General features: G+C 39.6%; 3 protein-coding genes across 6 annotated transcripts; 2 read left to right on the top strand and 1 right to left on the bottom strand.

The window, feature by feature from the left end:
- The first annotated feature begins 3,700 nt into the window (after window positions 1–3,700).
- Window positions 3,701–9,946, top strand: ap1m2 (adaptor related protein complex 1 subunit mu 2). Its single transcript, XM_051385333.1, has 12 exons — window positions 3,701–3,939; window positions 6,071–6,227; window positions 6,360–6,427; window positions 6,593–6,723; window positions 6,823–6,970; window positions 7,434–7,560; window positions 7,657–7,799; window positions 8,020–8,091; window positions 8,586–8,744; window positions 8,875–9,000; window positions 9,332–9,407; window positions 9,550–9,946. The coding sequence occupies exons 1-12, from the start codon at window positions 3,898–3,900 to the stop codon at window positions 9,573–9,575; spliced, it is 1,275 nt and encodes a 424-aa protein (XP_051241293.1). The 5' UTR covers window positions 3,701–3,897; the 3' UTR covers window positions 9,576–9,946.
- Window positions 9,947–10,064: 118 nt separating this feature from the next.
- cdkn2d (cyclin-dependent kinase inhibitor 2D (p19, inhibits CDK4)) lies at window positions 10,065–12,835 on the top strand. Of its 2 annotated transcripts, none has more exons than XM_051385334.1 (3): window positions 10,065–10,360; window positions 10,747–10,909; window positions 11,899–12,835. In XM_051385334.1, exons 2-3 carry the CDS (start codon window positions 10,769–10,771, stop codon window positions 12,250–12,252), a joined length of 495 nt encoding a protein of 164 aa, XP_051241294.1. In that variant the 5' UTR covers window positions 10,065–10,360; window positions 10,747–10,768; the 3' UTR covers window positions 12,253–12,835. The 2 variants fall into 2 exon arrangements, with proteins under 2 accessions (XP_051241294.1, XP_051241295.1); XM_051385335.1 differs by having other exon boundaries at window positions 10,684–10,909.
- A 4,754-nt stretch (window positions 12,836–17,589) lies between these two features.
- On the bottom strand, window positions 17,590–22,544 carry si:zfos-323e3.4 (volume-regulated anion channel subunit LRRC8C). 3 transcript variants are annotated; one of them, XM_051383829.1, is made up of 3 exons: window positions 22,462–22,544; window positions 21,627–21,785; window positions 17,590–20,179 (listed from the first exon to the last, which is right to left on the bottom strand). In XM_051383829.1, exons 2-3 carry the CDS (start codon window positions 21,765–21,767, stop codon window positions 17,891–17,893), a joined length of 2,430 nt encoding a protein of 809 aa, XP_051239789.1. In that variant the 5' UTR covers window positions 21,768–21,785; window positions 22,462–22,544; the 3' UTR covers window positions 17,590–17,890. The 3 variants fall into 3 exon arrangements, with proteins under 3 accessions (XP_051239789.1, XP_051239790.1, XP_051239791.1); XM_051383830.1 differs by having other exon boundaries at window positions 22,343–22,483; XM_051383831.1 differs by lacking the exons at window positions 21,627–21,785; window positions 22,462–22,544 and adding an exon at window positions 20,906–21,612.
- Between the last annotated feature and the right edge of the window lie 504 nt (window positions 22,545–23,048).

Below are 23,048 nucleotides of genomic sequence, written 5' to 3'. Positions count from 1 at the left end.
AGTAAAACCACTAGGGCCATCTAATGGACTAGACAGGTCATCAGATCCTAATACGTAATGATAAGCTCTGTACAATCCTTCAATTAAATCTTTCGACTTAAACTTTTGGTTGGGCTTTACTTGTAGTTATCATGGCACCAAAACAGTGCTGTCATATTTGAAATTAGTTATTTGTGGTTTTGATAAGCTTTCCACCAATTAAATTTAGGTATATTCCAACAAATTGTGAAGGAAGTAATCCAGGACAAGCTTGCTTTAATGCAAGAGCAGTAGTTTTTTCTCTAGCAAGCAGTTTAATTGACCTGGATGTAGATGCACTTCTTTCCACCATATATTAGATTACAATCAATAATTTTACTGGGTTACACAGATGATATAAAGGGCCATGTATATTGTTGGCAGCCCTTTTTACCAGGGAAATTGTGACCTGTTTTTTCTGAAAGAATATTCCTCTGGGCCTCCCTTTCTTTAATATAATATTAGTAGTACTGTTATAGTACTGTGGATCATCTTCAGATTTTGACCACGGCCATTTAGGGTTGAAACATTCATTATTGATTAATTTGCAGATTATTTTCTTAAATTATAATTAGGGATGTAATGATACACACATGAATCAATACAACTGACCACATGAGAATGAGACTGAAGACAAATTATGACTGAAAAATATTTTCTCAGACAAAAATCTACAAAATATATTTTCAAATAAAATAATTAATTCAGTTCAATTCAATAAAATTTTATTTGTATAGTGCCAATTCATAACAGAAGTTATCTCAGGACACTTTTCAAATAGAGCAAGTCTAGACTGAACACCTTATAACATTTACAGAGACCCAACAGTACCACCATGAGCAAGTATTGGCGACGGGGGCAAGGAAAAACTATGAAAAACAATGTATATTTCCTTTTGATAAGTGAAACTGATGTCTTTGTGCCTTGATACCACAATTGTTATCTTGATTCATTTTTGATAACTGATCATTTTGTCTTTATGTTAGAAAATAGTAAAAATTCCCTAAAGCCCAATGTGGCTTATTCAAATTCCTTGTTTCATCTGACCAATGGTCCTGTCTTGAGCTATTTCCAAAGGGATCCATGATAAAATACTAATGTAGTCTGGTATCTATAGTATGGAAATAGCAGAGGAAACCTCTGCCTGTCGGTAGGTCAAATCTTGTGAAACTTGGTTGGAGCAGCAGCAGCAGCAGTAGGAAAAGAAAAGTCTTGTCTTTTTTGTCTGGTTGTTTTTTTCGACAAGACTGCGAAGTGTTACCATATGCTTGTGTTAGACCTTAGCTACTATAGGGGGATCATGTATAATCCAGATCACATGAAGCAGAGAGGCAGAGTCAAACAAATACTACACGTAGTGGAAGCTGCAGGGAATAAAAGCCATGTTTACATTAAGGAAAAATGTTCTTCCTGTAGCTTCAGATTGATTTAGGCTGTGAGGTCGACATTTAAAACCCAAATATTTGTAGATACTAACCTTGACTCAAAAAAGGAACAAACTACAGCAAACTGAGAAGTGTGTCAGACGTCCTGGCTTTTATAGAACATGTTAAAAGCGACTGAACTAGTTTATTGCAAAGTAAGTTTTGAATACTCCTTTAGCAGGGTCTTCTTATAGCTCATATCCTGTGTGAAGACAACATGTTTAAGGCGAGATTATCTCCTTTATAGTTATATGTAGGGTCATGGCTCATTAGATAAACAGAGTCCAGATAAGGAAAACCAAACGTATATGGACAAAAGGAGTGGGATATTGAAAAACACTGATCTCCATCTGGCCCTCAGACACACACATTCACACGCCTCTGTTATGGGAGTGTGTTATTTTTAGTCACTGCCTTCCTACACATGGCTGATAAAAGCAGACATAGGAATATGAACGAAGGCTGGAATCTGAGGCATAATACAAACACAGAGAGAGGCCCAAGGGATGGCTGGTAATACGTGGAGATCTTGTAGAGCAAGGTTTATGGCTTAAGAGCTACCCAAACATGTGATCAGTAAGTATTTCTACAACCCTAAGGCCCGAGGCTGCAGGTCATATACTCTCAGCTAAAGGTAGAGCAGAAGTGTATACAACTAAAATGCTAAAACACAATATCGTTTCCTCTTTTTGTGCAATATATATTTTCAAAAAATGGAAAACATGGGGTTCCTCTGTAGTTCACCTGTAGAGCATGCAAGCCATGTACAAAGGCTGAGTCCTGACTGCAGCAGCCAGGTTTGATTCCAACCTGCTGCATATATCCCTCTCTCTCCCCCCACTTTACTCTCTCTCTTTGGCTTCTCCTATCAAATAAAGGAAATTAAAGCCCAAACATAATCTTTAAAGAAGAAAAATGTGTACACTTTGTAGAATATGCACGAGAGGCAACTAATTAATATTTGTTCCAGGTCTTCTAGGCACCACAGGGAGACTATCATCAAAGGGGGAATAAAGTAATACTGAAAAACCCAATATCGCTACCTACTTTTTGTATTTCCCCTCTTTTTTCTATCACTTTGGATTGTTTTATTTCACTGTAGACCATGTGGACAAACCAACAGGGAAAGTCTCTAGTGATGTGACAAAGACAGGATCCAGCACCAGTTTCCCATCCACCAATGCTGCAACAATGTTTGATGTAGTCAAGTCAGAAGCTCTGCTCTTGGGGATTGACCCATGTCCCTGTGGTGGTGTTTTTCTCCTGTGCTCACTCAATGCAAATGTCTGTTTAGTAACTGTAATTTTAGTTTAGACTTACTTTATACAAAGGTGTATCATAAGTGATCTGAAATCAAGAGATGTCCATTTGCAAAATGTAATCTATTTTATCGTATAACAAAATGTACTCTTTTTGTGAGTGTGTTCTGCAAAACAGCAAAAATGTTTTCAATGATGCCTTAACTTAAGGCCACCACATTATTGTTGTGTCTCAAGGACATTTACAACTGTGACATATAAGTTGACTTTACAAGGTCTTTGATGGGTAGAGAAATGTGCAGAACAGTCATATTTTAAGTATAATGTTCCATATTAAAAAAACAGTAAAAAAGTGTGTTATAATGTGCTACAATTTCAGATGAAAAAAGAGCTCCTCATGTGCAGGAGCTCTGTAGTAAATAGATAACTACTGTGTTGGTGCGCAGTGTTTTTTAGCAGACATTTCCAACTGTGTTTAGAGACAAATGTTTGAACTAATTATGTAGAGCTTTTAAAAAACATTTCTCTTGAACTGCATTTTAAAACACCAGCAATAAGCATTAAAACACAGGTCAAACCCTCCACCAGAGACAGTAGTATGAACAGGATCATCGCTGTCAGTCAAACCTGACACAAGCTTTATTTAAAACAATGTATTTATTAGCACAGATTAAGAAAACAGAAGTGCACGACAATAAACCAGGGGGTAGGCTTATAAAACAGGCGCAATGTGTTTTACTAACCAGAGTAGGGGAGAAAGGGTTTGCTATAGATTATCTACATTTATAGATTATAGAAACATTTGGCCATGAACATGATAAGATTTAGCCTATCAGATAAAACAAGAACATCATTCAAATGTCATAAAGTCCCTTTTTTCTTTTGGCCCTTGCTGTTTTAATTTATATATCTGTGGCGCACTCTAGCGGATAAACTGAGCAGCACATCCTCCTCCTCCTCCTCCTCTTCCTCGTCTATTCAGGTGAGCTGGTGAATGTTTCACCTGAGTGTGATGACGTCACGACACCTTCAGGAAAAAGCCACGAAGGAATCCACGATCACCTCCTGCTGATCGATTTGTCCCGTCCGCATGAAATGAAACGAAATCCAAACAAGTGAAGACTCGAGTTGGACTTTACACTAAACTTTGTGTGCTCTGCGGACTCGCATGTTGCGCTCCTGCGGGTACAAACACGATGTCTGCCTCCGCTATATTTGTGTTGGATCTGAAGGGGAAGGTAAGATTAATGCTCCACCTCATTGTTGACACTTGCTTATTTGGCTTTAAGATGTAAGAGCCAACACTTATTCCTTATTTTGGCTGTTTAGGTAATATTTTAACTGTTACTTTAACTGTTAAACATTAATAGCGTTTGCGTCGTTAAAAATTAATAAATAGCTTGCGACACACTCATTCATTGGCCTTTTCTTCTTTACTTCCGCGTGTCTGTCAGTGGGAAACCCAGGCTGCAGCCTTAAATAACTTAAGTGAGAGTGACCCATTGTGCTGCAGCACTGTGTGCCTGTAGCCTTCAGTCATAGCGTTGCACAAACATCACCATCTTTTTGTTGTCTCTCTCTCTCTCTCTCACACACACACACACACACACATGGCACAAACATCCTTTTCTCTCCGCACAGGAACTGTAACCTGACACACAAATTAGTGTTGCTTAGAAATGCAAGTACACATGGTTCCCTGTGTGTGTGTGTGTGTGTGTGTGTGTGTGTGTGATAAAATGGTGTGTTACAGCAACATATGCGATCAAAGCTGCTTGTCTGACCTGCTGTAACCTTTGTTGGTTGTTGCATTGTGAGCAGGTTAGACCTGTTTTATTTTGGGGTGTAACGTTTAGGAGGATCTGTTGGCAGAGATGGAATATAATATTCATAGGTATATTTTCATTAGTGTATAATCACATGAATATAGGAATCGTGTTTCCGTTATCTACTGACACAGTGGGCTGCCTTCCATAGAGTCCGCCATGTTGAACCTCCATGTTTCTACAGTAGCCCAGAACTGGCAAACCAAACACTGGCTGTAGATTGGGCCTTCTCTGTCTTTCACGACCTCCGTAGTTTCTCCTTCACGCTTCACAGCCCTTTCTCATTCACAGGTCGTCAGATCTAGGAAGGAGAATGAGAAAGATAAGATGTCTTAAAGGATCCTACACAGTGGTCCTTAAACATCTTATCTTTCCATTTTATTAGTAGGTCATTGATGTTAAAGTAGAAAGAATCTGCAGACTCACAGAGATAAGTGACAATCAGCAGGGCCCACCCATAAACAAGGGGGGGAGGAGAAAGCTTTCTAGGGCCCAGCTGCAAGGGGTGTGTGTGCGGTTGACCGTGTGCGTAGGCCTTGGCAGGCGATGGTCACGCCCCTGCACTCACGCATGCGTGACCTCAGGCAGATTTGGGGAAGGCCTGTTGACTTGACCTCTGTAGGGGCCCAGCCATTTTTGTGGGCAGGGATAAAAATATGTAAGGATCCCAACTTAATTATTATAGTATAAATAGTATACTGTACAACATCACTAGTACATCAACATCTCAGGGTCTGTAAAAAACGTTTTTTATTGAATGTGGATTTTCTGAACATTTTAAATAGTAATGGAATCTCATTAAAACTGAGTCACGGCCCTTCTGAAGACTTCAAGTATGTACTTCCTCCACCAGTGCTGCAACTAGGAAGGAGGAAGTAGCTTCTTTACTTAATAAAAAACACTAATACAACATTGTACAGGGTCACGCAGAGAATTTTACTTAAGTAAAAGTATGTAAGTATAATCAGGAAAATGTATTTAAAGTATTAAAAGTAAAACTTTTATACTGTTATATATGATCACGACAAGTACAAGTACTTCAAATTTGTACATAAGTATAGTATATAGTACTTGTGTAAATAATACGTAGTAACATTTACTAATTATTGATTAGTCTGCTGATTGTTTTCTCAATTAATCACTTAATAGTCTATAGAACGTCAGAACAGTAAAAGCCAAGATGATATCATCCAAATTGCTTGTACGATATTTAATTTACTCACATTTGTGAAAGCTGAGGAGCTAAAACTTTAACCTGTTACTATTAATAACAATTATTCAGTTATTAAAGTACATTGTCATTAATATTGTGATCCATTATAATGGGTAATACATTGAACATTGTTCCATCTTTGTTGGTAACAGCTTTTCCCTTTAGATCCTTAGCTCTGGTCCAAAAGCCAGTTGCATGTCAGACTGTATGTATAGTTCCAGATTTACCACATTGTTTCTTGTAACTTCTGTCGGAAACACATTATTTCCTTGTTGCACTGGTGCACTACAAATTGTCTGATAACCACGTGGTGTTATTCACCCCATTCAGGTGCTGATTTGTCGAAACTACAAAGGCGATGTGGACATGGCAGAGATTGACCACTTCATGCCTTTACTCATGCAACATGAAGAGGAGGGGCTCCTCTGCCCTGTGCTGTCACATGGCAGTGTTCACTTCATGTGGATCAAACACAGCAACCTGTACCGTATCCTTGTCGTATATGTTACTGACATCTAGTTATTGAGATCTGTGACAGACATTCATTCATAACATCACGTCCTTCGACTGTAACAAAACATTAATGTGCAAAATACTCCTTGACCTGATCTCTGTACAGTGGTGGCCACTACAAACAAGAACGCCAACGCCTCCCTTGTGTACTCATTTCTATACAAACTAGTCGAGGTGAGACGCACATATAGACTTATATTTGTTGTAAATATTTGTTGTGCAGTTTGCTAGGATTAGCTTGTATTTAAGTGACGAACCAGTGGAAGATGGCAGCAAAAGATAGTGAAAATCCAAAGTTACACCGAGCCACCACAGATAAGGCCGATGTCTATTGTGCAGGTGTTCACAGAGTACTTCAAAGAGCTGGAGGAGGAGAGCATTCAGGACAATTTTGTGGTTGTCTACGAGCTGCTGGATGAGCTGATGGACTTTGGATTCCCTCAGACTACCGACAGCAAGATCCTACAGGAGTGAGACTCTGCAAGACACACACGACAGACATACATAACCGTATCTTGATAAAGAGTTGAGTCACAGTGGGCCATCTCTTCTCATTTCATCTCTTGCAGATACATCACTCAGGAAGGGACCAAGCTTGAGGTGGCTAAGTCCAAGGTGCCGACCACCGTCACCAACGCTGTCTCCTGGAGGTCAGAGGGAATCAAATACAAGAAGAACGAGGTCTTTATTGATGTCATCGAGTCCATCAACGTGTTGGTAAGACAGGATGTAGGGCTGATTTATTATTTATATATGTCCGAGCTGTTATACTTTTAAAAATCCACTTGTTTTGTTAATCACAGGACATTTTGTTCTTATAAAAGTTGCAGTCGATTGTTTAATTAGGCAGTCACTAAATTACTAAATGTATTCTAAAGTCTTATTATTTGTATGTAAATGTCTGTTAATATTATTTACATTGTTAGAGCCTAAAGCGAGTTATGCTGAATAGGCCATAATAGAGCAAGTGTTGCCTAAAGTATATATTCACATAAAGTATTGGCGTGTAGGGTTTTCTTTAGTCAGTTATTTCTATTATTTACTACTTATTTAACTATCTATAGCAGTGGCAGTAGTGTCTTTATGTCATACTATAATATTAACATGATATCTTGTAATTTTTTCTGAGCTTACTGTTTATTTTAATGGACTCAAATATTACCATTGTTTTGTTTTTCAGGTGAATGCTAACGGTAGTGTGATGAGCAGTGACATTGTGGGTAGCATCAAGCTGAAAACCATGCTCTCTGGGATGCCTGAACTGCGGCTGGGCCTCAACGATCGAGTGCTTTTTGCTCTCACTGGACGTACGTATGGGGCTTCTATCTTACCACATCCATCTGTGTACGTCTGCTTTAGTTATATTTAGATTAATACCACTGATTGTATTGTGTTGTGTTCAGGTGACAAAGGAAAGACGGTGGTGATGGAGGATGTGAAGTTCCACCAGTGCGTCCGTCTGTCACGCTTTGAGAGTGATCGAACAATCTCCTTCATTCCTCCAGATGGGGAGTCTGAGCTCATGTCCTACCGCATCAATACCCATGTTAGTCCAATTCAGTACCTTGTATTCACAGTAAATTGTGTTTGTTTGTCACTTACACCATGTGCCATGAGCCTTACAGTGCTATCAGTGTAAACACATGACTTAAATTAACATGTATACTAAATAAAATGCACATGTAACTCAAGAAAAGTATTTTTTATGTTGCTTGTGAATTGTAAAATGGTTTGTTTGATGAAACCCTTTCATTCATCTCTTACAGGTGAAGCCTCTGATATGGATTGAATCAGTCATAGAGAAATTCTCTCACAGTAGAGTGGAAATCATGGTTAAGGTAACTCAAGCTGTATTTTTAACTTCACTGGCAACAAAATTACAAACCTTTTTATGAATATGTTCACTGTTAACACTATGCTTTAAAAAGAAAAGTGTTAAAGAATGAAAAGCACAAGAATTAGATTACTATTATTTATTTTCTGTCATGGTTAATGCACAATAATACCACATACTACCGTTACAGTAACAGTTAAAGTTGCATTTGCGGGGTGCCCATTAGCTTATCTGGTACAGCCGGCGCCCCATGTACAAAGGCTGAGTTCTTGCTGCAGCGACAAAGGAGTCGAATCCGACCTGTGGCCCTTTACTACATGTAATTCTCTCTCTCTCTCTCTCTCTCTCTTTCTCTCTCTCTCTCTCCCCCTTTTCCTGTCAATCTTTAGCTGTCCTGTCCAATAAAAGCAAATCCACCCAAAATGTTGCGATGTTGTTGAGTAACATCAAGAAATAGGCTTTAACACGATATTTTCTTATATTGTGTTGTATTTTTAGGCAAAGGGACAATTTAAAAAACAGTCTGTGGCAAATAATGTGGAGGTGAGGGTCCCTGTCCCCAGTGATGCTGACTCACCCAAGTTCAAAACCAGCACAGGAAATGCCAAATATGTGCCTGAGAAGAACCTGGTGGTGTGGACTATTAAGTCTTTCCCTGTAAGCAATTCACAGCTACATTGAATTCACTCTCTTTAATGTATATTGCATTGTATTTTACATTCTGAAATGTCTGTCCATCTCTCTGTATGTCTAATACATTCATCTGTGTCTGCATCCACCCCTCCAGGGAGGTAAAGAGTTTCTAATGAGAGCTCATTTTGGTCTGCCCAGTGTGGAGAAAGACGAGCTTGAGGGAAAACCTCCCATTACTGTCAAATTTGAAATCCCATACTTCACAGTCTCAGGAATACAGGTGTGTTAAAAATAACTTTTAATGTCAAAATAACCACAAGCCGTGTGGTAGTATTAGTCACGTCCATCTGAGAGAAAAACACTTATTTTGGATCTGAAGCGTGTCAGAACATGTTATATCTTGTTTTATGTGGAAATTTTAAAGCTCTAAAGATAAAGTGACATAACTGCTTTGTGTTGAGCGTTTACAAGTCGTTAGATAGTCAAGTCAGGCCCTGCAAGAGCTTATATTGTGTGCTAGACTGGCAAACTAGATTTGATTTTAATTGGTATTGAACATTAATGTTACTTGCCTCAACATGTTATGCGTCTCCCTGTCTCTTTTTCACCAGGTGCGATATATGAAGATCATTGAAAAAAGTGGTTACCAGGCTTTACCGTGGGTCCGGTACATTACACAGAGTGGAGGTACATTAATCATTTTTTCACTAGACTTCAATATAATGTGAATATTTGCAACATATTGTACTGTTTTAAAAGCAAGTGGTCACACATTTAATGACTTCAAATGTATATAATTTCTCCTTACATTTGTTCTCTTTTTATTTAGACTACCAGCTAAGGACCAATGTCTAAAGCCTGGCGGATTACTCTATATTCCTCACTTGCAGCACTTCCAGAGGAGCATCTAAGATCACTTTGACTTGACTGAAAGAATGTCTTTAAATTTCACCTGCTCTGTTTAACGTATTGTTTTTATCAAATCTGTGTGCAACTTGATTTTAATGTTTCTATTGTGGGACCACTTCAAATTATTTAAATGTTTAATGAAATTATTCCCTCCAAACAATGTCTCATTAGTAACCATTGTATTTTTGTTGTGGCCCTATTGTTTTTCTCAAGAGTTTGCAATGGCACATAAGGGCAGATGTTGTCCTCATATTGTAGTAATGCATTGTGTAATCACAGTCACTAAATTCCGCCTAAAATTAAAAACTTACACCCGCCTTTTTTCCACACTTGCTTCTGGAGAAATACAACTAAAGGTCAGAAATGTGAATGAACTGCCTTTGAAGACATCAACGTATACGAATCGCCCGCTTTCTTCACCACAGGCTCTGATTGGTCGACCGCTGCTGTTACCACAGTGATAGTGTAGAAACAGAGTTGTAACCCCGCCCCTTTTACCATATATGGAAGAGCAACACCCTCTGGGCGAGCTGTGATTGGTCGGCGTGTGTTCTCGCCAATGTTTGTAAATTGTAGTCTGGACACACCGCTGTGTTGATCTCAGCGCGCAAATGTATTTTCTAATGTTGATAAACCGCCACTGTTTGGATTTTATTTGAAATTTACTGGTCTTAGAAAACAGCGGGATATAAACTCTCAGCGACGTTGTGGACATCGAGGAACCGAACAAGGTATGTTTAAAAGCTCTACAGTTGGTCCTCTTTTTAACGTTAGCGGTTAGCCCGGATGCTAATTGTTTATAACATTGAGTTGACGTGACCCCTGTCTTTCTCTCTGTCTGTCTCCATAGAACAACTGCTTTCACACAGCTTTGTTAAAACGTACGTTTTGTTGAATCAACCCGATACAACGTTACGCTAGCTACAGTCAGATAACATGGCGTCAACGGGGAACTGAAGCGTATGTTAGCCGGACGCTGTAGTAACGTTAGCTAGCTGTAGCACGAAGTGAACCTTCCTGAATCCAGGTTTCATCTCTGTACTGTTTATTACAGCGTTACTGCCATCACGACCAGCCCGTGGTTGACTGTTGTTGTTGTTGTACATCTACCGAACAGGCAGAGAGAGAGAGAGACTATAATGGTCCTTAGTCAGATGGATGCCGGTAAAGCTTTGACGGCGGCAGCAGCCAAAGGGAACACAAGCGAGGTGCAGAGGATCCTGGAGGAATGCAGATTGCATCCGGATACTCTCAATGAATTTGGCCGGACTGCGCTGCAGGTAAGGACCTCTTCTCAGAAATATCATGATTCATATTCCCCGAGGTGTTAAATATAGTGTTAATATGTTAGTTCGGGTGGTTCTTCGGTTACAGACACCATCTCCTTACCTCCTCATAATAACCGTGTTATAGCACCGTGTATTAAGTTATGTTTTTATGTTAGAATTAAGTTGTACCCAAATCCCAGTGCGTGAGATTGTGTGGAAAGCAGCAATATGTGGAGTGTTTGATGATTTGACTTGTTAGAAATACATAAAAAAAAAAGAGGATATACACTCAGTTGCCATGTTATTTATTAGTGCAGTGTAATACAACAGCCCTGTTATAAATCCTACCTTCATGAAGGTTATACTACTCTTTTTTTTTTTTTTGTTGAAACTGCTTTAGAGCAGAGTTGTGTTGTTTAAACTTTCTAATCATTTTGGAGGTTGTACTTGGTGGTGCTGTTAATTGTGTTTAATTGAGGAAAATGTTCATTGCAGTTTACTAAACCTCCAAGTGATGTCTTCAAATTGCTTGTTCAAAACCCAAAGATATGTAATTAACTGTAAAATAACAAAGAAAAAGCCAGCCTCACATTTGAGGGAATGTCTGCCTGATAATTGACTTTAAGCTTCAATTAATTATCTGTAAAATAAAACCTCTCAGTGAAATACATCAACACCTCTCTAAAACAGTTTTAACAACAACTGAACATAAAAGCCTTCACAAAGGGAGGATTCATTTCAGGACTGTTGTAATTGTTTCACATACTCGATAAACTGATTGTATAGAGGTGAGTGTCAATAAAGATTGTTTTACTCTTTAAGGTCTCACTTTACAGATCGTGTTAGAAGGGACTTTCAGGACTAAAATAAAACACTGAATTATTGATTAAGCTGTTGAACCTGTTAAAGTCTCTGTATTTGAGAGAATCCAGACAAACATTTACACAATGGTGGTAAATTAACTCCGCTCTTCTTCCCCTCTCCTCCGATATCTGCCACAGGTGATGATGATGGGAAACTCCAAGGTTGCAAGCTTGCTGTTGGAAAAAGGAGCAGACCCCAACATGCAGGACAAACATGGGATAGCGCCTGTGCACGATGCAGCCCGGACAGGATTCCTGGACACTGTGCAGGTTCTGGTGGAGTACGGCGCTTCGGTAAACATCCCGGATCAGAGCGGCGCCCTGCCTATCCACATTGCCATCCGGGAAGGCCACCGAGATGTTGTGGAGTTCTTGGCACCGCGGTCCGACCTGAAGCACGCCAACGTCAGCGGTCAGACGGCCATAGACGTGGCCCGAGCTTCATGTGTGCCCGATATGATTGACTTGCTTTTCGCTCACATTCATAGTTAGTCAGAAGTCTGGGTGCTGGGTGCCTTCTGGGGGACCCTAACCTAACCCTTATTTTTGCTTCAAACCTGGTGACTTGAATTCATTGCTGTGTAAAGGATTATTTTTTGTTAATAGTGGCTCAGCATTAATATGTGTCACAGGCAGCTTCTTTTCAGTGGATGGGTGACTATATACAGTAGACACCTCTTTTGCACAGTGCAATTTAGGCACCTTATATATCTGTTTTCCCTATTAATTGGGAGTGCACATTTGTAGATAGTTTCCCCAGTGTTTTGTAATTATTGCATTATTTGTAAGAATTGTAACAGTTGTGTATGTTTTTAAAAAAGAAAATTACAAAACTTGACATGGTGCACCCTGATTGCTTTTCATAGTTTTGTTTCTCTTAATTAGACGTACTTAGACTTTGAATTTACTCTTATTTATTGTTGGAATAGGACTGAATATTCCCGTGACTTTGTAAATAGCAACATTTATTGTGATTTGTTGAAATGTTATTTATATAAATACTTTTAAAACAAAAGTGATATCATTCACTTTAATATTTGAAGAAGAAAGCACAAAATAAAGTGTTAAACTTGAACTGAAGTCATTGTTTTTATTGTAAACAGTATACTGATTTAGCTACCATTGAAGACACTGTGGTCATTTATGTATTTTTCGCTAATAAATTTTTTTCTTTAAGGAAATGTATTTAGCTTTGAAATTTAGACCATTGTGTAGAGCAGTTTTCCCAACTTGGAGGACAGTCCCTAATGAAGAAGGTAAATCTTTGAGTCGGAAGATGACAAAAACAACATTTTGATTTATAAAAATACATAAAAAACTTCTTTCTTATTTTGTCTGACTTCTCTTAATGCCTTTCTTGTGGAATACTGGAAAGTTTTACCTCCTCTGGCCAATAAGACTTATTTAAATGTGATAATCACTGGTGAAACTGCTCATAGCTCATTGACCAATGCAAGACAGGCTTCTAAGTAGATCGGGTCATAAGATCAGGGAAAGATAGGGTCATAAGGCTTAAAGGTTGTGAACCACTGACACTTCTTTAATTTGCAGAACTGAAGCATAAACTTAATCCATTTAGGGTCAGTTATTTTGTCTAAATTCAGCTGCTAAAGGGGCCTTTGTCAACACACATTAATAACATTTCCCTTTACATTCATAACGATCTGATGTATTCTGCCCTAAAAACAATCCTTTCTGTACTATGTTAACTGTGTTACATTTTCCAAGTGTTAGGCACTTCCCCAAGGTGATTCATCAAGGGCATTTATAATAACTCCTCACTGGAATGCACTGCGCTGTGAAAACCCTCTCAAAGGTCACATAGATAGCAGGATCTCAACTCAAAATGAATGAGGGCCCTGTTTTGTTGAGGCTTGTAGGTAACGGTGGCACAATTTGCTGATGTTTGTGCTCAGGGCTCGTATAGTAGAATGGGTATTTTGTTTGCTTGTTTGCCACAGGCCAACTTCAGCAGCCAAAAAAGGAGATACAGTTCAACTACTGTGCTGCCGGACCGCCGCGGAGAGCCTCATCATGTCACAGAAAGACCGTGTATGTTAGTGTGTGAAATACTGTACTTTTTTACTCAACTACATTTATTTGCCAGCTATTGTTATAAGTTACTTTACTAAAATGTGTTATACATTAATACCTTGCAAAATATAATGTAGTTCAAATGGGCTCCATCTGAACCAGCTACAACATTAAAATGCATTAATAATACAAATATAACACTTACAGTACTAGTGTTTGATACATTTTATATACATTTGGCCAATAATACCTTTAGCAGTCTTTTCAAGTAAAACTTTGAATGCTGGACTTAAATAAGAGCTTCAAATACTTTTTCCGTCACTGGATTTAATATCCTGCAGTCTGCAGTTTCATGTTGTTTTCACCTTCCTGTTTTCAGATTTACATAGTCCCACATGTAGCCTCCAGCTAGGAGCTGCGCAGTCCAACCACAGTATTTGACTTTTTGGGCATTGAACAACTCTACTGAAGCGGCCCGAGGTGAAATGCCTCCATCAAAGGGTACTTCCGCAGTAGCTGTTGAGGAAAAAAAGGCGTCATTTACTTCCCCTGCCCAGATTTTCCTAGCTTGTCTTGGGTTTTGAAACAGCTTCCGGTCATCTTTTGCGCCACCACTCCCTCATCTTGTGTAATAAAGACACACAACCTCAAATAATATTTCAATATATTCTCACACCCTTACAACTAAATCAGTCACAAAACAGTTGTAAACATGAAAAATGCAGCCTCAGACAGACCTCCCTCCTGCCACTAGGTAGAGCTCCCTGACTTCAGTGAGCACAATTGTGGGTGTGTTGTTGGATGTGCAAATACTCCTGTGCAGTATAAACACTGTTGTGGTTTGTTTGTTCTGCAAGCTGGGAGAGATACAGTTACAGGGACAAGTTTGCGAGAAGTAGGAGTAGACAAGAAAAACCAGTATCAGCGTACTCCCTCACTCACATGGTCAAGCACACACAGACAGGTGACGACAACAATGAGACAAGTGTCTGATGGGAGAACTTTTGTTCCTGTTTGAGATGAGAGAATATGATAAAGGAATGAAGTGTTTAACACACCCGCCTGACTAAGTGCATGCTTACACCTCTTTTTTTGGTGTGTTTTTGCCTTTCCTAGACAGATGAGAGCTGACAGTAACTGAAGCGAGAGAGAGAAATGAGGGATGAAGTTGCAGAAAAGGCTGCCAACCAAAGTCAAATTGAGGATGTCGCATGGTCCCAATCTTAGACCCCTCTTCCTTAAGGATTGCCCCTTAGCTCTCTGTCAGGGCTGCATCAAAGTCGATCAACAGATATTCTGTTAATTGCTGAAGTCATTTTTCAAGCAAACATACCAAACATTTGATGGTTTCATGTTATCAAATATTAGAATTTGCAGCTTTTGCTTGTCCTGTAATACAGTAAAACGATTCTCTTTGGATTTTTGACTGTTAGTTGAAGAAATCATCCTGGGCTCTAGAAACTTTTAGTGAGTGGTTCACAAATTTTTTATGTCTGTAGGATTTAATGGTAATCTATCTGTGTAGTTTCAGATTGCAGCTCCGTTGTTTCAGTCTCCCCTTGCAAGCTTGAAGGAGAAACTACGGCCGCAAAACAAGAGCCACAAAACACCCTAAAGCCAGTTTTTGGTTTGTTTGAGCTACTGTAGAAACATGGCGGTTCAACACAGCGGACTCCATGTAGGTACAAAGGACTGTAAACATAACAATTCTTATTTTCAGGTTATTATACACTTATGAAAACATAGGTATGTATATTCAATTAAATTTTTGACGATAGCTCCTCCTAAATGTTACACACTGGACCTTTAATACAATACTCACATGCCCACATGTACACTGAAAAAGTGAATTGGTCTAACACAACTATATTGTAAGGAATAGGGGACGAAATACAGTTTTATACAGTCGTTCTGTATAAAAACGCATTTTGAAGTTCAGTTGAAGCCAATATGAGGCTAAATCAATCTCTTTTTGTTTCCCCTGGACTGTGTTTCCTTGCTGAAGCCTCACCTCACAGCCCGTATGGATAGGGAAATGATGTATATAGGTGAGTATGTATGTATGTATGTATGTAATGTATGGGCATGTGAGATTAGAAAAAAATACAAACCTATGCTTTTCGCTAAATAGAGTTCTCCTTCGTGGGTGTTATGTGCAATAACAACCAAGATAGGCACACCAGAACATGCTCTATTAACCTACAAACTGTCTATACTTTAACTTCATCAAGTTGCAGGAACTCTACCTTGACATTGGAACAACAGTAACTCCCAATCTGATTTTCCTACTCAAATGTAAACACAGCATTAGTACAATCAGACCTGAAGTCACACCCCACTAATATGACTGTCGAAGCATTTCATGCTCAAGTCAGTACACCACCTCTAACTGAAGATATCACCCCTAACAACTTAAAGCAACCCCCTTGGAGACATAACATGTTGTTATTTCCAGTCGAGCCTTAGTCGCAATGACGTGTTTTGGTTAATGCTGGTGACATGCTTGACTATCATCTTCAGAGAGGAAAAGAAATAAGTAAATGATTGACAAAGCATTGTGACATTAGGCATACAATTTCTACTGTGCAGCTTCTTTCTCTTTATATTTTGACAACTTTTGGCACTATACTCGAATCCATCTAAATGATAAAATACAAAAGAAAAAACCTTTTCTCACGGCCTTGCAGGCATGTGGCAGCGTGGCCAGGTCAGTGTATGCGCCAGTATTACAGAGGTATGTCCTTAACTTGTACTGTAGCATACAAGCCAGGACACGTCCGCGCTGCAGTTCAGGCTGAAAAGTGGAAGCCCTGGCTGAGGCGTATAAGTCTGTTATGCGTGTCTAGGATGAGACACAATGTTACACAGAGGGAATGCAGGAGGAAAGAAAGAAAGAAAATGGGTGATTGTTTGTATGACAACGACTTCCAGTTTAGCAACAGACTTTTAAGTCATTTTATTTCCTTGTGTCAGTGTGTTCAAAAGGCACTCTAAATGTATCTGCACCAGAGTATGATGTGCAAACTGTGCAATTAAATAAACATCATATTTTGGGTAATATTGCTCAACAGCATTGTCTGGAAATCATATATTGTTTCCCTCAACTTTACTTACTTTTAAAGTTCAATTCTGCTGAAGAGATAGTAAAAAAATTAAAATTTAAAATCTAGGGAAGGCATTACTTTCTACATAATGTGTTGAAAGAATGTATGTATGAACAATTTATCACCCTTCACCACAGACATCACTACACTGAATATATTACCTATCTAAAAGCCATTTTACAGACAATAGTTCTATCTTGCTTCTCTCTGTAAATGATTAATTATTGAATCCTGCACAGACTATCACACTGACTTTACTTTCATCTGACTCATAATCATACATATGATATCAGTCTTTTCTCCATTTGACAGGATACTAAACAAAGAAATGAATACCTATTATTTGGCTACTGAAAGGCTTCTTCTCCTTCCCCTTGTTTAGTGCCTGAAAGCGAGCAACATGAGCCACCGTAATGTGGGAAACACTTCTCCATGCTGTAAAAACCTGTCCAACAGGATACAGCACATTTAGAAAACCCATTGACTTGTGCTCTGAAGAATCCACAAAATATTCAGCAAATGAAACACGATTCTGAGTGAAAATGCTGCTTCAGAACAATCTGAAGGTCGAGCCTTGTCTCTTCCACACAACCATAATCTAACCCTGAATTTATAAGCCTGAATTTATAATATTTCTTGTTAAACTTACTATGTGATCTACACCAGTAAAAACAACTACATGAAAATCCTGTTTCTACAGGAAACATATAAACTTTATTTATTTATTTAAAAAGGTATTTTTAAGAAAATGCATTAAAAAAAAATTCAAAAACATGTGCAAGTTGATTTTTTACTCACTGACACAGATTTGAAAACACATTTCACCGATTTTATAAATACGATTTTCAGTGTTTGGTTATCGTTTGTTGTCTGTTAGGATTTCCCTTTTTGTCCTGTCTTTCCACCCAGTGTCTTAGATTCACTCTCTGTTAATACTCGCGCAAGTGAGACCGCCATGCCACACAGAGCAAAGAGTCTTCAGCTCTGCAGGCTCAACCGTTAGTCAACCTGTTTCGAACATCTGATGGCAGCAGATCCAGCAGATTGTCCTCTACTACCAGTCCACTGATAGACAGCAGGGGACAGTCCACTATCTCCACAGGTAGAGACTCCAGACGGTTCCCTTTAATCTCCAGCCGGACCAGCTGGGCCAGGTTGGCCACTCTGGAGCTAAGAAATGGCAGGCAGTTGTTGCCAAGAGCTAGCGTCTTTAGCCTTTTACAGGAGAACAGCTCCTCTGGCAGTGTCTCTAAAGAGTTGAAAGCAGCGGAGAAGAACTGGAGGCCCTGCAGGATGCCCACCTCAGGAGGAAGAGAGGTGAGCTGGTTGTGGGAGACATCGAGGTGCCTCAGTTTGGTGCAATAAAACAGCCGAGAGGGAAGCTTGCGTAGCTTGTTCCAGCTAACATCCAGCGTCTCCAGGGAGTGCAGCTTACTGATATGATCAGGGATGTAAGTGATTTTGTTATGCCACAGTCGGAGTGTCACTAAACGCCGGCAGTGCTGTAAGCTCAAAATCTCCTCCACAGTGGTAAGTTTGTTTTCCTTCAGGTCCAACTCCTGCAGATTGTTCAGGCTGAAGACAGCACTTGGGATGCGCTCCAACTCGCAGCCCGCTAACTCCAGTGAGACTATGTTGGTTAACTTCTTCAGGCTGCTAAAAGCTTGGAGCTTGACACCCTCGTTATAGATGCACAGCTGCTGCAGCTGCAGTGCAACATCCACTATGCTGGGTGGGATCTTAGTAAGGTTGGAGCGGAGAGTGAGGACTCTCAGCGCTCTAAGCTCTCGAAAGGAGTCCAGAGTGGCACTTCTGGACACTTCATTGGTTAAAGGACCATTCAGATATAACTCTTCCAGGCCATGCAGGGTGTACATCCACATAGGCACCTCTTCTAAACTTTCAAAAGCTAGACGTAGGACCTTTAAATTGGCCTTGAGGTGGTTCAGGGCAGGCAGCTGGAGCTTCGTAGGGCAGTAGATCAGCGATAACTCCTGAAGGGCGTCTAGCTTTGCCACACCAGCTGGAATGATGACATTTTTTACTTGCTCCAGTTTGAGCGATTCCAATTCAGGAATCTCAAAGACTGTGTCGGGGAGTCCTGGCAACATTAACAGGTGGAGCTCCAACCGGTTGCTCGTGTTCCTGGCGAGACGGGCACGCAACTTTTTGGCGGTCCACTCATAGTTGAGGTTGAGCTGATGAAGATGGCTCTCGCTGACCTCAGAGAGAAAGACAGCAAATCTTTTAGAGTACAGAGCATCATATTGGTCGACAAGGTGCAGGAGGAATGCAAAGTCATTGTTCACGTCCGGTATGTCGTTAATACCTGTCTCCAGTCTGACCTGCTCAAAGGAGTACTCCTTCAGAGGTCTATGAAACAGCCAGTAGAGGGTGTAGATGCACAGAACTCCGTACACTCCCACAAAGCAGATATAGCAGTACGCAAGCTTGGAGAAAAGATGGGCTTTGTTGTGGTTACAGCAAAAGATATCAAAACCAGTCAACTCGGGAGGAACATAACAGCGCACTACTATCTCAATGTTCGGTACAAGTACTGCAGTGTAGATAATGATTAAAAGGAACTTGAAGACTTTCAGTGATGTTTGTAGCACATACATGACATACAAGATGTCCGCTTCCTCTACATGAGTTCTGAACTTCTTCACCTTTTCGAACAGAGCTTTGGCCTGCTCTCCTTCCTTCTTATCCAATACGGAGGGGGTCGACTGAGGCTCTAGACTTTTCTTCTCTGGATTAGACTTTACAGACGAGGAGCGGAGAAGCCCTGTCGTCTCCTCGTCATCTGCTCGTCGATCTGTGGGATCTTTTGACATGGTGTTCCTTCTCCAACTAACCAGTTTCTCCTCTCCTCTCTCCTCAGAAACCTCACTCAGGGCCCTCGTGGTCCAGGGTGAATCAAAGCACTTCCCGAGGATGGTAACAAAAAGGTCGATTTTAGACGATGTCCCAGGGAACTTGAACCAGAAGCTGCTTGCTACCATGAATATCATAGTGTGGATCACGACCAGGTATGGGAAGAACTTTGCATACCAGTGGACAAACCTCTCGTAGCAGTAGTGGTTGACAAACACGTACTGGTGGATGTCCAGGTTGTTCTTGCGACCAACTACCTCCAGGATGATGGGGTTCACAGGTTTGACGAGTTTGTGCTGCGATGTCTCATTCTCCCTGTAGGACCGAATGTGGCTGCAGTCGATAGCTTCAGGCGTCGGGCTGGTGAAGTGGCTGGGCAGGCAAGCAATCTTGTCTTGGGTAAGCTGTGGAAAACAGAATGAAAGAATAAATGAGGAGGAGAAAGAAGAAGGGAACACATACACCAAACAGTCTGTGACGTGGCAAAAACCATGACAAGAGTCCTTAATTGTACCATTCAAGTCAAAGTATATCTGAATAGACGACAATACTATCTCCTTGTATTCACCATCTTTGTTTAAGACAAAAAAATAAATTTAAATAAATGTAGCGGAACCCCACTTCAAAAGTGATGTTTCATTTCAACACTTTAATGTATATAAACTGCTACATACTAACAAATACTAACAAATTAGAGGTAAAATTTTAATTAAATTTAATTTAATTGTAGATGCCACAGAGTATCAGGGGGAAAGTGTGGTGGTCAATAGTGGTTCATTCTCATACTTTATTTATTTTTTTGTATTTGTCACCCATCCATATTTTGTATCTAAAAAAATTTTTTTTCACAAATGTGTAACTATTTTAACATATTTGGTGCTCTAAGGAGTTTTTACAGCAGCAGGATGGTGTACATACGACTAATCACTAGTCTTATGATTTGATCCTGGAACGGATTTTCCAGACATTTTACAATATACATCAATACTGCAATATAAAATTTAAACCTAGGTAGAATATTTTATCCATATTGCCCACTCCTACTAACCAGATGTAACATTTCATTAAGACTAATTAATTTTTCTCTCACAAACACTAAGCACGTATTGGTAAAGTTACCTCACTCTGACCTTATTTCAGCGTAGTCTGTGTGTGTTTTCTGCGAGCAAAGAGTTAAACCTCTGATCTTGTAGGACTTGCACTGCCTGCAGATCGTGTCGAGGTTCAGACAGACACCTCAGGGTCCATATTACTGGTCCTCTCTTAGACATTTCCGCTGTGCTGTTGTCAGTATGTCTGTCACACTACAGTTGCACTGATTAGGAGAATGAACTGTCTGTGCTTTCGTTCTCTAATAAAGCAACACATCCACCTTTATTGCCGTCTACAGTGTGTTAATGAAACAAAGGAAAGGGAACTTATAACTTAGTATCACTGATTACATATTAATTCTTTTGCTTTCTTCCTGTGCTATTTTAACATGACACAGAAATGATAATCAGGTGCTGAGAGACACATTAAGCAGCAAGTTAGTGATCTGAATCTGCAGTAAGTGGGTCAGGAGAGACAAGTTAGTTCAGTTACACTGTCTGTGTTTTTGCCTGACTTGGAGGTCAGATAATGTAGGAATTGCTGTGGCATGTGCCGTTAGATGGAGAAGGAACAAAATATTCCTCCAAGCTATTCTGATATGCCACAATAGATACAAATGATGCGGATGTTTAAGTCTCATCAGGCGGGTTCGGTTAGGTTAGTAATAATTATGTTTCTAAATCTGTTTCCACTCATAGCCTAACATTTAAGGATTTAAGAGCTTATGATCACGAAGTGGCTGGTTTGTAGGTGCCTCACCTGCAAGGTGCACCCAAAGACTCCAATCATAAGCATAGCAATGCACAGGTACTCTGAGAAAACATCCCACCACGGTTTCAGGACCCGTAACTTTGAGTTCTGCTCTGTGCCGAGGTTTCTGAATTCACCCACTGGGATCATCCTGGCTGCTGTTCCACACTGATGAAAGAGAAAAGAGTGACTGTGTGAACACTGAGGCTAAAACGGGCTTTCAACACAGTGCAGTCTCTGGAGAACATCTTGTGAAATGTTTTAAAGTTATATGACACTAAAAGACACAATATACAATACTGTTTGGTTTCACTGTGCACATGCTGACAGCAAGCTTTAGGTATCTGTGGCCTTGAATGAATAATCAGTCAGCTCCTTTTATTGTAGGTGGGTTCAAAGTGGATAAACTAGTTTGACAACAAAAAGTAACTCTCTCTCAGGGAAAGCATTGAGGGGATTTTTTAAGCTATTTTTTCCTGATAGATTGGTTTTTTGACTCATAACTTACTAACAAATGCTCAACCCCTGTAATAACACATTCAAATGGACCAGTTAGCCTATTTAATTTATGACAATTAACACAGGTAAACAAACAATCAAACAAACAAACAAACCACTGCAGCAGACCAAACCTAACTTTTTGAGCGGTTTCTATCTTCTCTCTAATTCAAATTTTAATTAAAAGAGTTTCAACATTACATGAAAGGTCCTGGAATCACACAAACCTTAATCAACTTTTACTTCTTCTAAATGCTTCCAGTTTGTCCATAAAGTATCAGCGTATAGGCTACAGTATTGGTACGAACGTGGCGCATTCCGCTTTAACCAGGTGAGTTTCACTTACCTGCTTCCTCAGAGGATCCACTGGTGTCCGGAGGGACTCCGAAGCCTTTTTTCATCGTTAAAGTCGAACACACCGGAGTCAGGTTAGAGAGAAACAATACAAGACATCCGGACAAGATTTTCAAAATAAACCCATCTTCAAAGAGCCAGTTCAACATGTTTGAGGCTAACTTCACAAACGACAGACAGAAGACTTGAAGTGTCCTACTGTAAGTAATATATACATAATTGTATATTTAATTCCTCAGTATCTTTTCACAGATATTATACCTTGTTGCAGTGCTGTTGGTGTAACTCTTTTACTCTGCTGTCCTTCAAAAACTTTAAATACATATTTTGAAAAGTTACAGCATTTTCTTTTTTTGTTAGTATTTTATTCTATCCCCCCTATTGTCATTTGTTTGTCTATGATTAAAATAAAAGCAGAAATAAAGACCTAACAAAAGACACACACTGACCAGATGTGATCAGATACAGTGTAGACCATAGTATTTGTTTTTCACTTTATCTTATCAGATCAAAAAGCTAATGTACTGTAAGGTATGGTATAAGTAATGTTAGGGGCTCCTATAATTGTATTATTGAGTC

Source organism: Dicentrarchus labrax, unplaced genomic scaffold, assembly GCF_905237075.1.
Source record: "Dicentrarchus labrax unplaced genomic scaffold, dlabrax2021, whole genome shotgun sequence".
Taxonomy (NCBI): Eukaryota; Metazoa; Chordata; class Actinopteri; family Moronidae; genus Dicentrarchus; species Dicentrarchus labrax.
This window is presented reverse-complemented; position numbering and strand designations above follow the sequence as displayed.